At 38.7% G+C, this 15,286-nt stretch overlaps 1 protein-coding gene across 26 annotated transcripts in view; it reads right to left on the bottom strand.

Annotated features, from left to right (window-relative positions):
• FBXO34 (F-box protein 34) overlaps positions 1-15,286 on the bottom strand; it is an 86,066-nt gene that overhangs the window by 47,656 nt on the left and 23,124 nt on the right. For 3 of the 26 annotated variants that reach the window (XM_033404715.2, XM_033404717.2, XM_033404716.2), the window contains one exon: positions 14,781-14,832. The exons of the other annotated variants lie outside the window; for them this stretch is intronic. In XM_033404715.2, the coding sequence (XP_033260606.1) occupies positions 14,781-14,832 (52 nt within the window). The remainder of the gene's footprint in view (positions 1-14,780; positions 14,833-15,286) is intronic. 26 annotated transcript variants of the gene reach the window in all.

The following is a 15,286-nucleotide window of genomic DNA, read 5'->3' as shown; positions in this document are numbered from 1 at the left end:
CCTACAAAATTCTCTTTCCTAGTAGAAATAATCAGTAAAGAGAATCTGTCTTTCAACACCTACTGCGGGTGTTTATCAGACTCCTGGAAAGTGGCATGAAAGTTTTGTTTATCACAAGGAAACAGAGAAGTTTAGAAACATGGGACTTGCTCATTGGTTTATTCTAGAATCACTGATGGAGACCGGAGTAATAAACAAAACTCTCCAAGGCTAAAAGCAAATGCAATTTGCCCAATTTTGTACAGATACAAAGCCCAATTTTGTAACCTAAAGAGAGACAAGTTCTGAGAACTAAGGAAGGCAATCATAATAAACACACTTATTTTAAGTCTCCTAAACCCTCCGCAGTATAAATACAACTCCTGGCAACACCAACAAAATACAATATTTCAGTTCCTAGCTTTCAAAGAAAAAATAGAAAAGTGTTTCAAGTTAGGGTGTTTAAATACATTTTGATAATAGCTCCTTAAAGTCTGCCTTTCCAAAACAACTAACAATCATTATTGAACACTTAGTATTTTCCAAGACTTAAACGAGCTCCAAACAACAAATAAATTAGATAAGCATCATCCAAGCCCTCCTGTGGTGCTGACATTCTAACAGGGAAGACAGAAAAAGAGTTATAAAACAAATAAGAGCTAAAACTATAAAACTTCTAAGTGTTCATGACCTTGGATTAGGCAATGGTTTCTTAGATATGACACCAAAAGTATAAGCAACAGAAGAAAAAATAGACTCTGCCAAAATTTAGAACTTTTAATTTTAACTATCAAGAAAGTAAAAAACAGAACCTCCCAGAATGGGAGAAAATACTTGCAGCAAATAATATGTCTGATAAAGGATTTGTATCTAGAATATAATGAATTCTTGTAACTCAATAAAATACAAAGAAATACAAATAATACAAAGAAATAATAATACAAAGAGATAACTCAATTTAAAATGAGGAAAGGACATTCTCCAAAGAAGATATACTAATGGCAATAAACATATGAAAAGATGCTCAACATCATTAGTCATCCGGGAAATGCAAATCGAAACCACTTCACATCCACTTAAGGATGGCTAGAATCAGAAAGAGATAATAATTGTTGGCAAGAATATGGAGAAGCTGGAACTGTCATACACTCGGGTTGGAAATGTAAAATATACAGCAGCCATGGAGAACAGTTTGGCAGTTCTTCAAAAGACTAAACAGAGAGAGTTACCACATGATTCAGCAATTCCACCCTTAGTTATGTACTCTAGAGAAATGAAAACATGTTATCTACACAAAACTTGTACATGGATGTTCATAACAGCATTATTCATAATAGCCGAAAACTAGAAACAACCTAAATGTCCATCAATTGATGAATAAATAGTGTATATTCATGTAGTGAAATACTATTCAGCCATAAAAAGGAATGAAGTACTGATATGTGCTACATGGATGAACCTTGAAAACATTACATTAAGTGAAAGAAGCCAGACACAAAAGACCACATAATGTATGATTCCATTTATACGAAATGTCCAGAAGAAGCAAATCTAGAGAGACAGAAAGTAGATTTAGTGGTTGCTAGTAGCTGGAGGGATGGGGGAAATGCGTGTGACTGCTAATGAGTACAGGGATTCTTTTTGGTACCTTCATGATAGCAGGTAGTACTCTCATGACTTGAATCAAATGTTCTAAAATTGATTTTGGTGATGATTACACAACTCTGTGAATAGCACTGAACTGTACACCCTATATGGGTTAATTGTGTGGTATGTGAATTATGTTTCAATAAAGCTGTTACTTTTAAAAAACAGGGTATTAAGGAAACATATAAAAGGAATCCTAACCTAATCTGGAGAATCAGGAGAGTTTAGTGAAGACCTGGATGCATAAGCGTTTTAAAACATAAAAGTGCATGCATGGCACGTCTGAATGGCTGCTAGTAGCTAAGAGAATTTAAGAATGGCTGGAGTACAGTGAATAAGTGGAAGAGATAGTAATAATGTAGCTTGCATTTACTGAACCTTTACCTATGTGCCAGGCACTTCTTACTCCAAACCCTTATTTATTATATTTAATCCTAACAACTCTTTGAGGTATGGACAGTTACTATCCTCATTTTACAGATAAGGAAACTGCAGCATAGTGGAGGAAAGTAACTTGCCCAAGGTCACAGCAAGTGGTACTATCATGACTTGAACCAAAGCATTCTGGCCCCAAAGCCCCCCACACTCTAACACTTCAAAACCCACCCTTTCCTGGAAATTGCCTATCAATTAATTACAACTGACCTAGTTTTATATATTCAATCCTATACAGTAAGCAGATATATTATAAATTTATACACAAGTTTCTTTGGTTGAGCACTAGGTGAAGTACTCAACTTGGGTTTAGAGACCAGGTTTTATAACACTTTTAACCTTTAAACTCTGGAATCACACTCAGCAAGACAGGTTGATCACTTATTAGCAGCTCTGAGAATTAGGACTTCCTGAAAGACGTGTTTCACACAACTTAGGAGGCATTTATTCATTATATTATTAATATTATCACTATTTCCTTTATGTGTATAAACCAGTAAAGTAGAATGTCGTTAGAACTTGTTAGTATTTGTGTAAGAAAGTAGATCAAGCTTAGGTTTCTAGTGTGAACATCTGTGTGGACGATAGTCCCTATGACTATGAGATATCAAAGTCAAAATGAATTAACATGCAGCTGGATCTGTGGACCTGGTCCTCAGAAGAACTGGACCAAGGAGATAAATTTGGAAGTTTGGGCATACAGCATGGTAACTCAAGCCATGATAATAGATTAAATACCTAAGGAGAAAGCACAGACAGAGAAAAGGTCTTAAAACATTGGTTTTCAAGTTTCATAAGCATCACAATCACCTGGTGGGCTTGTTAAAACACAGATGGCTGGATCCCATCCCCAGAGCTTCTGACTCAGTAGGTCTGGGTGGGACCTGAGAATTTTCATTTCTAACAAGTTTATGTTGATGTGGCAAGCCTGGGGAACCACAGTTGGGAGAATCAATGACCTACAGCAAAGCCCTACAAAACTCTGATAGTTAGGATAGGAAACTTACAAAAGAGACCAAGAAGAGGCCACAGTAAGGTAGGAGAAATACTACTCCAATTAAATTATTTTTACCAAGGTCACCAGCAGCCTCCTAACTGATAATCCAGTGGAAACTTATGACTCCTTAAAACTAATTCAATTCTACTTGCAACAAAAATGTATGGAGCACCTACCATGTGCTACGCAAGTCTGTCCCCTATAACTTGATCCTATCTTCTCCCTTGGCTTCCAAAATATCACTCACTCCCTTGTTGCTACTTCTTTTTTGAACACTTGTTCTCTGGTTCCTCTCCTTCCGCCCACTCAAAACATCTCAAGGTTCCCCAGAATTCTGGGTCTTCTCTTCTACATGCAAGCTCTCCCAAGGCAGTTTCACATAATCCCCTAACTTTGAGTACCATCTAGCTGCCAATAATTCTCCCACACCTCATCTTTAGAACTGACTTTGCCTCTGGGCTTCAGATCCTATTTCCAACTGCCAACCCAACCACATATTTACAAACTAAGCCTCTTTCTTTCCATATTATCTCTTCAAAAAGCACAACTATCCACCCAGAGGCCCAAGCCAGAAATCTGTGAATCTTCCTAGAGCAATCATTCTCACCTTAGCAGCATATTAGAACTTCCCAAAGAGCTTAAAAAAAAAACCTCACTCGTGGGTCTAGTAATAATATGACAACAATAATCCTGTTCTATGTCCTTAACACACATGCATGTAAAGTGCCTAGCAAAAAATACTTGTGAGCACTCAGGAAAAGGGAGCTATCTTTGTAAACACTTTAAATTTCAGCTCTTCTGAAGTCTCTTCTTAAGTTTCTGATCAGAATCAACATTTGTTTAAGCTGTTTCATTAACAAAAAATCAAACAAATGAAAAAATTTGTTTATAAGCCCCTCTAAGGTAAACTTTAAAAACTTGGGTTCAAATTCATATTCCTACTTTTTTCAAATATCCTTTGGTATATAGATCCTTATAGTTGATTTATAAAGGGAAGAGTAAAAGTTGTTAATTATATCACTTGAATCATAGATTTCTAGTTAAAATTTGGCCCATGGATAAGAGGCAACACAAAACAGTGAGAGAAGTCTATTGTTCATAGAGCCATTCACACAGACACTTATTTTCCCCATAAACGGGGAAAAAAAGAGACACCAATATATTCAAACAAGCTAATAGGAGAAGCCCATTATATACAATACAAGGTTACTTAAAAGTGTTTGCAAATGAGACATTCAACTCCACAGTGATATCAAAGCGCCTCTTTGGTGTTACTTTGTATTTTGAGTATTTTCAAAAGAGAATGACGAAGATTTAACACAGCCGCTATCTTCCAAAGTATAATGTTTTGTTTGTGCCCCTTGTCCAATGATGTTAGCAAATCTACTTTTTCTTGAAAAGATGTGCAGGAATGGGCAAATGGTAAGTCAGTAAGTTCATTTAAGGCTGCAAAATTCTGCCACTTTCACCCAAGAGAGCCAGTTTCTTATTACTTTAGCAATAACAGGAGAGCTCACAAATAGCCTGGAATATGACAGAAAACCAAAGAATAAAAGCTACCAAAAATTTCGACTGGAATAAAGGATAAGGGTTGTTTTTCTTTGACTGTTGTTTGCTTTAGCTGAACAAATCAGTAGTACATCTGTGTTACAAATGAATTAGAATTAAGCTATACATTTTAAAAATAAAATGTGTATGCAAATACCACCGGAGTATATAAACACACTAAAAAACCATCCTTTTCAAAAACAATTCACTGCCTGGTAAGTGGAAAGGGACTTAAAGTTGTTAACTGAAATGGAATCAATGGAAATAAGCTTTATTTACATTTGGATGGTGGAAGCAGAGGAGGTTTGAACCCCCTTTTTTAATAAAAACTCTATGTACGAAGTAACCATATTTCCAAATAGGAGGGAAACACAGGTATTGATTAGAATCATGAAAACCTAACATGGGTGAGGAATGAGAAAAGAAGAAATTTAAAGGCTTTTCCCCAGTTTTATTTTTCTAGATTTGGGAAAATCTTTAATTTTTCCTTTTTTTTTTGCGGTACGCGGGCCTCTCACTGTTGTGCCCTCTCTGTTGCGGAGCACAGGCTCCAGACGCGCAGGCTCAGGGGCCGTGGCTCACAGGCCCAGCCGCTCCGCGGCATGTGGGATCCTCCCGGACCGGGGCACGAACCCGTGTCCCCTGCATCGGCAGGCAGACTCTCAACCACTGCGCCACCAGGGAAGCCCTAATTTTTACATTTTATAAATGAACAAAATGTGTATATAATCTAAAGGTTACCTATTTTCAATATTATATATATATATGTATATATATATTTTTTTCTTTTTTTTCCCGTTTGAGATTTTAATGTCAGCCTCATTCTTAAGAACTTTTGGGGGCTTCCCTGGTGGTGCAGTGAGAAAGCCCGCGCACAGCAACGAAGACCCAGCACAGCCATAAATAAATAAATAAATAAATGATTTATTTAAAAAGAGCTGTTGGGTTCGATCAGTGGGGAAGACATTAGTCCCTTTTATTATTTGTTTTAATTTACTTTTTGCACAGTCAGCTTTAATGCTAGGACGGGATTATTTGGGGTGCCTTTTTAAAACACAGCCTTTCATACAGCTTTAGTGGGGGGTTTTTTGTCATTTTTTTTTTTTTAATTTTTAATTTTTTTTTTTTTGCGGTACGCAGGCCTCTCACTGTTGTGGCCTCTCCCGTTGCGGAGCACAGGCTCGGGACGCGCAGGCTCAGCGGCCATGGCTCACGGGCCCAGCCGCTCCGCGGCATGTGGGATCTTCCCGGACCGGGGCACAAACCCGCATCCCCTGAACCGGCAGGCGGACTCTCAACCACTGCGCCACCAGGGAAGCCCCTAGTGGTTTTTTTAATTGAGGTATAGTTGATGTACAATTATTATGTAAGTTTCAGCTGTACCAATATATTTTTATAACCCATCCCCTAAGAGATCACACAGCCTGAACCTCTCCAGTGGTAGGGAAGTCATTCCATGAGCAAAGATTGTTCAACTTCAGAGAGCTTTGCCAAAGGACTAACAGCATGCTTTTCAAACTTGAAGTTTGAAAAACCTAAATGCAAAATGAGGAAGTTTATTTATTTAATACCATCGTAGTATTAGACCCTGGTACATTCATAGTCCCAAGTTCATAGGGGTATATGAGATACATCTCAAATGTTTTTCAGCAGATCACCAATGCCAGGTGGAACACTTATGCCAGGTGACATAATCAAGTACTTTTCTCCAGAGTCCACCTGGGTGAGCTGTTTGCCCTGTGTCCTGGGTGGGAGACAGTGTGATACGGAGAGAGCAGAGGTGAGGGTCCAGCCACTGAGTTCTCTGTGTTCAATTTCTGAGATGTGCCTGCTCACATCCTCTTCCCAACACCCCGTTGTCCTCTGTTTACAAAAGAATTCATGATGCACCTCTTCCCTTCCCAAGCCCCATTTCACCCACCCACACCAAAAAGGAGCAAGACCTCCTGTTTGAAGACAAGACTGAGGATCCCTTCCCAGCCTCAAGGCTTGCTTTTTGTGTCCCAATAGAATCATTTATTCAATTAACAAAGTCTGTCGACTCAGCACCTGCTACGTGCTGCTATGGGTTCTCAGGACTGTTAGTTGTTCCGAATAGTGGGCATCACCCAGCAGCCTCCCAAAGGGAACAAGTTTTGTCTGAGGAAGCATCTGGAAGTGAGCTTCCAATTCCACTCTGCCACACCCAGTGTGGACCTGAGGAATTCCTCTCCCTCTCTAAAAATGTCCACCTGGATTCCCAGTAGGGAAAGGAACCATTAGAGTTGCAACAGCAACCAAGCAAAAACTTGTTGATTCAACTCACCTATAAATTGATTTACTAATATAAATGGATCTCAAAACAAACTGCTAAAATTTAAAGAACTGAGAATTGTTTCATTTTTGTTGTTCTCTTCTGTCTATTCTATTGTATCAGAACAACCCAGGCCACTGTGGGTACCTTCTACTCCAGTCAATGAATGTACAATGTGCTTGACTATTACTTAAGACTCCACACTCAGCTCCTATGTGCTCAACAGACCACTCACTATAGTTCAGAAAGAAAATACCTCTGATCCACTTGGACACAGAACAACGAGGGCCTTCCCTCAGTCTAGTGAGACAACTCCTCTTTACGTTAGCCCTATAGGATCCACGTGAATGACAGTCTTCAAGAGGAACTGAAATTGTCTCCCTCTTTACTACCCTTGTACCCAGGCTTTCCCTTCTCTAAGGACACACTTCTTCTCAGGCAGTAACTTGGTCCTAGCAAACATGGCTTCCTGCCCTTCACACTTACAACACTTGTCTGAACCTGCTGGATTCACAATACCCTTAGCCCTCTTTCACAAATATGTTTATTTGTATTGGGGAGTGGGAGTGGAAAGATGAGGGAGAAGGAAATTAAGGGGATAAGGAAAAACAAAACATGTTCCCATGGCTCCAAAAGTTCCAGAAACTTTACAACTACAGAAATAGAAAGGGGATTCAAATTCTTCCCTTCCCAACAGCTCCCCACAGGCTAATGCCTATGAAACTAGAGACTCCCATCCTAGTTTATCTCCATGTTGGGGGGCACAGGGGGGTGTTGTCCCAGCTATCAAATTCTAATTTGTAAAACCTGGTAAAAGTTAGTAAATTATGATATCATAGCCTTAGATACAGTAAATTACTTAAAAATTTCACCTCACTTCTAGTAAAGCCTGGATTCTACTCTAAGAATAACCATTTCTTAGTTCTATGGCCTTGGCAAGTCACTACTTCTGATATTTCAGCGTTGTGGTGAGGATTAGATCACTCAGCACAATACCCAGTTGATACTATAATCATGCAGATAGGTGTTGTCTACTTTGTTCAAAGCAAACCAAAACAAGTGCTCACTCTAGTATAATTATTTTTCAACAGCTGGAGCAATTCCTGTAATGATGACAGCACATAAATTTTATCTAGAAGAATGAACAGCTTGTGCTTAAAAGAGGGGGAGGGTCTTAAAGAACTCTAGAAATTAATACGTATTAAAATATTTTTTATCTGTTTTAACTAGGTTGTTCTATTGTATGAGAATAATGTAGGCCATGTGGGTACCTTCTACTCCAGTCAATGAATGCACAATGTCCTTGACTATTTCTTACACTCCACTCTGATCCAATATATTGTTTTCAGAGTTGTTCTAGAACAGGAACATAAAACTACCTGCTTAAATTAAGGAACACTAAGAGCAAACAGTGGTGGCAAGATTTACTTGCCTCAGAATCCCTCCACAAGCTGACAACTATTAGCCCGTTTACTATTCCATTATTCACCAGAAAAAGGAAACAGATTTAGTTCAAATCACAGGCAAGTTCCTTATACTTGGACATATTTGCCCAAAGACTATTAGATTGGATTTAGAAAGAACCTTGCCAAAGAAGGGAAAACAACTTCTTATCCTTTAATCAATTCTTCTCTAAACCCAGGAAACACCATACAATTTGTTTCCCATATCTAGTAAGTAACCACTTAGCCCTACTTTCTTTTCTAAAATATTTATTTATTTTTGGCTGCGTTGGGTGTTCGTTGCTGCGTGCAGGCTTTCTCTCTAGTTGCGGCGAGCGGGGGCTACTCTTCATTGTGGTGCGCGGGCTTCTCATTGCAGTGGCTTCTCTTGTTGCGGAGCACGGGCTCTAGAGCACAGGCTCAGTAGTTGTGGCACACGGGCTTAGTTGCTCTGTGGCATGTGGGATCTTCCTGAATCAGGGCTCGAACCCGTGTCCCCGGCATTGGCAGGCGGATTCTTAACCACTGCGCCACCAGGGAAGTCCCAGCACTACTTTCTAATTATAAAGCCTACTATAGTCACAGAGTATTCAGACCCACGTCTAGCTATGAGAAAAATAACTAAAGGGAGTTTCCTTAAGAACACTCCGCTATCTCTATACTTTCTCCCAAACAAAATACTATGGAATCACTTGATGTGAGCAAAGGCATTTACATTTCTATCCTATTAACTAGCCTAACATCATACAAATTTCCTACATGATCAAGCAGAGGCCAATTAACAGATGGTCATTATCCCAGGCCCAAATGTCTGATCTAGCTGGTAAACAGAAATAAAATCCAAAAGTCATCTCCAGCTGATGTCCCACAATTCAAACTTAGAAGCTTAGTTGGAATACTCTTACCAGTAAATTGTTTTTAGGTTGGTCTCATGAAAGAAACTATCATTTAAGGAGCCAGAAAGTGTTCCCCTACTTTTGTTCTCATTAGACTTTCTGCATATAACTTTGTAACCAGCTTGCTCTTGTGCAGCTAGAGCTACAGCTACATCTTGTGGCCAGTCAGCTTGCTTGGTCCCTGGCTTCCCATGGTCCCCCCGCTGCTTGTCTTCCCAGTAATCCAATCACTGTTCTTCCTGTATGCCTAAAACTGATCTAATGCCTATCTTCTGAACTGTACTGTCTATCAGACAGCAAAACCACTGGGGAGGGGGCTGAGGTGGGGGAGAGAGACCACAAGAAATAGTAGTGGACTATGGGTACATGTGGCATAACTCACCTGTTCTAACCAGCAGTTCCACAACCTGTCCTGACTAAGTGACTCAGATTGTACACCCTGGCTCACTCTAGCAGACCTGTTCTTGACCCAACCTAACCCTTTAAACTGGGTATGGTTTCCCTGGCCACCCATCTCATACCCAAAATATTCTACTTAAGCAGAAGAGTCTCATGGTTAATTATGGCCATGCTTATAGAAAAGGAAGCTAGCATTCAAGTATCTCTTCCACACTTGGTACTGTGCTAGGAGCTTTCTCACTCAAGACCCACCAAAGCCCATTGATATAAATATTGCCCTCATTTTACATGAAGAAACCACAGAACTCCACTATCTTCATATTTAAGAAAATAAAGCTAACTATATCAGATATTGAATAATGTTAATAAAGATTCTTTTTAATGTTTCCCTTAACAGGGTTACTTTTCATGTTGTTCACTGTGTGAAGAGTAGTCCACTGCAGTGCCAAGGAATCTAGCTTAAACAATTTCTAATTAGCTACCACCTCACCTTAAAAATTCTGCTTCACCAAAAAGAAAATGCCACATCTTAAATGGCATCATATACTTATACACTATTTAAATTAAATTCTAATGGCCATACTACCCAAAGCAATCTACAGATTTAATGTGATGCCTATCAAATTACCCGTGACATTTTTCAAATAACTAGAACAAATAATCCTAAAATTTATATGGAACTACAAAAGACCCAGAATTGCCAAAGCAATCCTGAAGAAAAAGAACAAAGCTGAAGGCATAAACCTCCCAGACTTCAGACAATACCACAAAGCTACAGTAATCAAAACAGTGTGGTACTGGCATGAAAACAGACATATGGATCAATGGAACAGAATAGAGTCCAGAAATAAATCCACACACCTATAGTCAATTATTTTTGACAAAGGAGGCAAGACTATACAGTGGAGAAAAGACAGTCTCTTCAGCAAGTTGTGTTGGTAAAGCTAGACAGCTGCATGTAAATCAATGAAATTAGAACAATTCCTCACACCATATGCAAACTCACAATGGCTTAAAAACTTAAATATAAGACACCATAAAACTCCTAGAAGAGATCACAGGCAAAACATTCTCTGACACAAATCACAGCAATATTTTCTTAGCTCACTCTCCCAACACAACAGAAATAAAAGCAAAAATAAACAAATGGGACCTAATCAAACTTACAAGCTTTTGCACATCAAAGGAATCCATAAACAAAACAAAAAGACAACCTACAGATTGGGAGAAAATATTTGCAAGTGATGCGACTGACAAGGGCCTAATTTCCAAAATATACAAACAGCTCATACAACTCGATAACAAAAAACAAACAACCCAATCAAAAAATTACATTTCTGGGACATCCCTCGTGGTGCAGTGGTTAAGAATCCGCCTGCCAATGCAGGAGACATGGGTTTGAGCCCTGGTCCAGGAAGATCCCACATGCTGCAGAGCAACTAAGCCCATGCACCACAACTACTAAGCCTGTGCTCTAGAGCCCGCGAACCACAACTACTGAGCCTGCAAGCCACAACTACTGAAGCCCACGCGCCTAGAGCCCGTGCTCCACAGCAAGAGAAGCCACTGCAACAAGGAGCACACACAGTGCAACAAAGAGGAGCCCACGCTCGCCGCAACTAGAGAAAGCCCATGCACAGCAACAAAGATCCAATACAGCCAAAAATAAATAAACAAATTTTTAAAAATAAAGTTTATCATGGATTCTTTAAAAAAAAAAAAAGACATTTCTCTGAAGAAGACTTACAGATGGCCAACAGGCACATGAAAAGATGCTCAACATCACTAATTATTAGAGAAATGCAAATCAAGGCATCACCTCACACCAGTCAGAATAGCCATCATTAAAAACTCCACAAACAATAAATGCTGGAGAGGGTGTGGAGAAAAGGGAACCCTCCTACATGGCTGGTGGGAATGTAAATTGGTGCAGCCACTATGGAGAACAGTATGGAGGTTCCTTAAAAAACTAGAGTTACCATATGATTCAGCAATCCTACTCCTGGGCATATATCCGGAGAAAATTATAATTCAAAAACATACATGCACCTCAATATTCACAGCAGCACTATTAACAATAGCCAAGACATGGAAGCAACCTAAATGTCCATCAACAGATGGATAAAGAAGATGTGGTACACGCACACACACACCCCACACACACAATGGAATACTACTGAGCCATAAAAAAGAATGAAATAATGCCATCTGCAGCAATGTGGATAGACCCAGAGATTATTATACTAAGTGAAGTAAGTCAGACAGAGAAAGACAAATATCATATGATATCACTTATATGTGGGCTCTAAAATATGATACAAATAAACTTATTTACAAAACAGAAACAGACTCACAGACATAGAAAACAAATTTATGGTTACCAAAGGGGAAAGGGGAGAGGGATAAATTAGGAGTTTGGGATTAGCAGATACAAACCACTATATATAAAATAGAGAAACAACAAGGTCCTACTGTATAGTACAGGAAACTATGTTCAATGTCTTGTAATAACCTATAATGGAAAAGAATATAAAAAAGAATATATATGTATAACTGAATCACTTTGTTGTACACCAGAAACTAACACAACATTGTAAATCAACTATACTTCAATAAAATATAAAAAAATTTTAGGGACTTCCCTGGTGGTCCAGTGGTTAAGAATCTACCTTCCAACGCAGGGGACGCGGGTTCGATCCCTGGTTGGGGAACTAAGATCCCACATATCACAGGGCAACTAAGCCCGTGCACCGCAACTACTGAGCTCGCACGCTCTGGAGCCCATGCACCACAACAAAAGATACCGCATGCCGCAACGAAGATCCCACGTGTCGCAACTAAGACCCAATGCAGCCAAATAAAACAAACAACAAGGTAAAAATTAAAAATAAATTTAAAAAAAAATCAAATTCTAAAATGTACAAATTAGTAATCTTTATATCTTCAGAATTACTAGGATATTTAGTATGCTTACTGGTGATATAACAGCTTAATAAAAACATATCATTCACTCTACACACAATAATTGCTTCTGGGGAAGACACCTAAAGGTACACTGTGAGAAAATGACTGACTTCAATATATACCCTCTTGTACCATTTTAAACCTTTATCATTTGCATGTATTATATATTCTATAAGGAAGTATGCCTCCAGATTCAATCACCAATTTACAGGAGATACAGAAGACATAAGAACATGTTAATTAAGCTAAGCCCCAGGGATAGAATCATTAAAATCCAGACTCTGAGAAACTCTAAAGGACATAAAACCTTATTTCTTTAATAAATAGATTTCAAGGGAGAGAGAAAATGAGAGAGGCAGCAAGGGGAACCTCTAGATTAAAAGTCATTACCAACCAACTGCAAATTAGGGACTTTATATGGATACTGATTCAAACTATGATATCTGAGACAACCAGACATTTGAACACTGGATATCTGATGATATTAAGGAATTTAAGGGGGGTGAGATAGATAGATAGATTTTTTTTTTAAAGAGTCCTTATCCTTTAAAGATGCACTAGACTCCAAATGAAATGATACCTGGGATTTGCTTAAAAATAATCCAGGAGGAAGAAGAGGGGGAATAAATGAAACAAAATTAGGCATGATTTGATTACTGTCAAAGCTGGGTGATAAGTACATGGGGCTTTACTAGTGCATTTCATCTACTTTTATGTGATTAAAATTTTCCATAACAAGTTAGAAAGTCAAATACTTGCAAGATGCAAATATTTTTATGTAAATGAAAACCAAGTCATTTAAAAATGATACCACATATAACTTGAACATATCTGGGTTTTAGATGACATAAAGGAATCTTATGATACTAAGATGGAGAATAAAATTCAGAAGCTAGGTGTCAGATCAATCTGTTAATTTTGTTAGGTAGGATAATGGTATTGTGGTTATGGGGGAAAATCATTTTTTAAAGACACATATTGATGTATTTAGGTCTAAAATGACATGATACCTAGAATTTGCTTTAAAAAAATTTAATTGGGACAAGAATAAACAAGTATGGCAAAATATTGAAACTAACTGGTACATATATAGGGGCTCAGTGACTCTACCTTTGTGTGTGTTTCCGTTTTAAAACGTAAATAATATGATTATAATAACAGTAACAATAATAGATTCCAAGAACTTCCTGCACTATGTGAGAGAAGGAAAAAAACAAGATAAATAACCCAAACTAAAACATCTTAGTTCAGATAAGGGTCAAGTTTGGGGGGAGGAGGGCAAGAACCACTACACAAGAGTTTTACTGGGACTTCCCTGGTAGCGCAGTGGTTAAGAATCCACCTGCCGGGCTTCCTTGGTGGCACAGTGGTTAAGAATCTACCTGCCAATGCAATGGACACGGGTTCGGGAACCCGTGGGCCGGGAAGATCCCACATGCCATGGAGCAACTAAGCCCATGTGCCACAACTACTGAGCCTGAGCTCTAGAGCCCACGTGAGCCCACAACTGAGCCCACGTGCCACAACTACTGAAGCCTGCGCGCCTAGAGCCGGTGTTCCGAAACAAGAGAAGCCATCGCGATGAGAAGCCTGTGTACCACAACAAAGAGGAGCCCCCGCTCGCCGCAGCTAGAGAAAGCCCGCACACAGCAATGAAGACCCAACACAGCCAAAAAAAAAAAAAAGTTTTACTCCTTCAACTCACCTGAATTTTACAAATAGCAGACAGTATGGTAAGGAAAATCTCACAGTGTTCCACCATAATTGGGGCAACACTCGAAGCAAAGAAAAAAAAATTTTTTTTTCAAGAATTATTTCCTCCTGCCAGTCTTGCCCTAGATATCCATTTATAAAGAAACTTTCAGTGTTTCTCAAGTTCAAGAAGTAGGATTGTCAGTGAGTGTTTTGTATGGAAACAAAGCTTCCTAACACCCTGAGCACATATGATTCTGATTGTACATAGAGATTCTGGGTGTGAAAATGGTATTTTTTCATTGCTAGTTTTCTGGCTGTGCTCCAAAACTACTTTTATCAAGTTATCTTGAGTGAGATCCTTTCTTGGAGAGAAGATGAGGACCTTTGAAAGACTTTTATGAAAACATTTGCCCATATACATCTCAGCACTTCAAGTAATGATACCACTTTGAGGTTCTAAAGAGAAAAACACAATCTACAATTACCTAATCCCGCCAAAATTTCTGCTGTGGGCAATCACCACCATAATTGTTATTACTAGAAGGGAGAAAAAGAAATTAACACTTTCTGAGATTTTACTAAATGCCACTATTTATTTTTAACTAAGTCCTCTTAACAACCTAATAGGTAGGTACTATTATTGTCCAAAAATTACAAATGAGAAAAGTGGGGCACTGAAAGGTTAAGTAACTTGTTAAGTAGCTTCCTATAACTAAGTAGCAGAACCAGACTTGAACCCAAACAGTCTGGCTCCAATATCTGGGCTACTCTCTGCTATACTACTCTGTACCCTAACTTTTCACCCTGAAGCACAGGAAAGATGACCACTTGAACATTTCTAGACCCTAGATCATTGACCCTCTTCACATTCCTGGTTACCTTTGAGATTTTACATTATTAAAAAAACAAAATAAACAAAGGAAATTAACAAAACCAAAAAATTCTGGCAGGTCCTTCTTTAATGAAATTAAATAGTCTGGAGAGAATTAAC

The sequence above is a fragment of the Orcinus orca genome, chromosome 2 (assembly GCF_937001465.1).
Source record: "Orcinus orca chromosome 2, mOrcOrc1.1, whole genome shotgun sequence".
In the NCBI taxonomy this organism is placed as follows: Eukaryota; Metazoa; Chordata; class Mammalia; order Artiodactyla; family Delphinidae; genus Orcinus; species Orcinus orca.
This window is presented reverse-complemented; position numbering and strand designations above follow the sequence as displayed.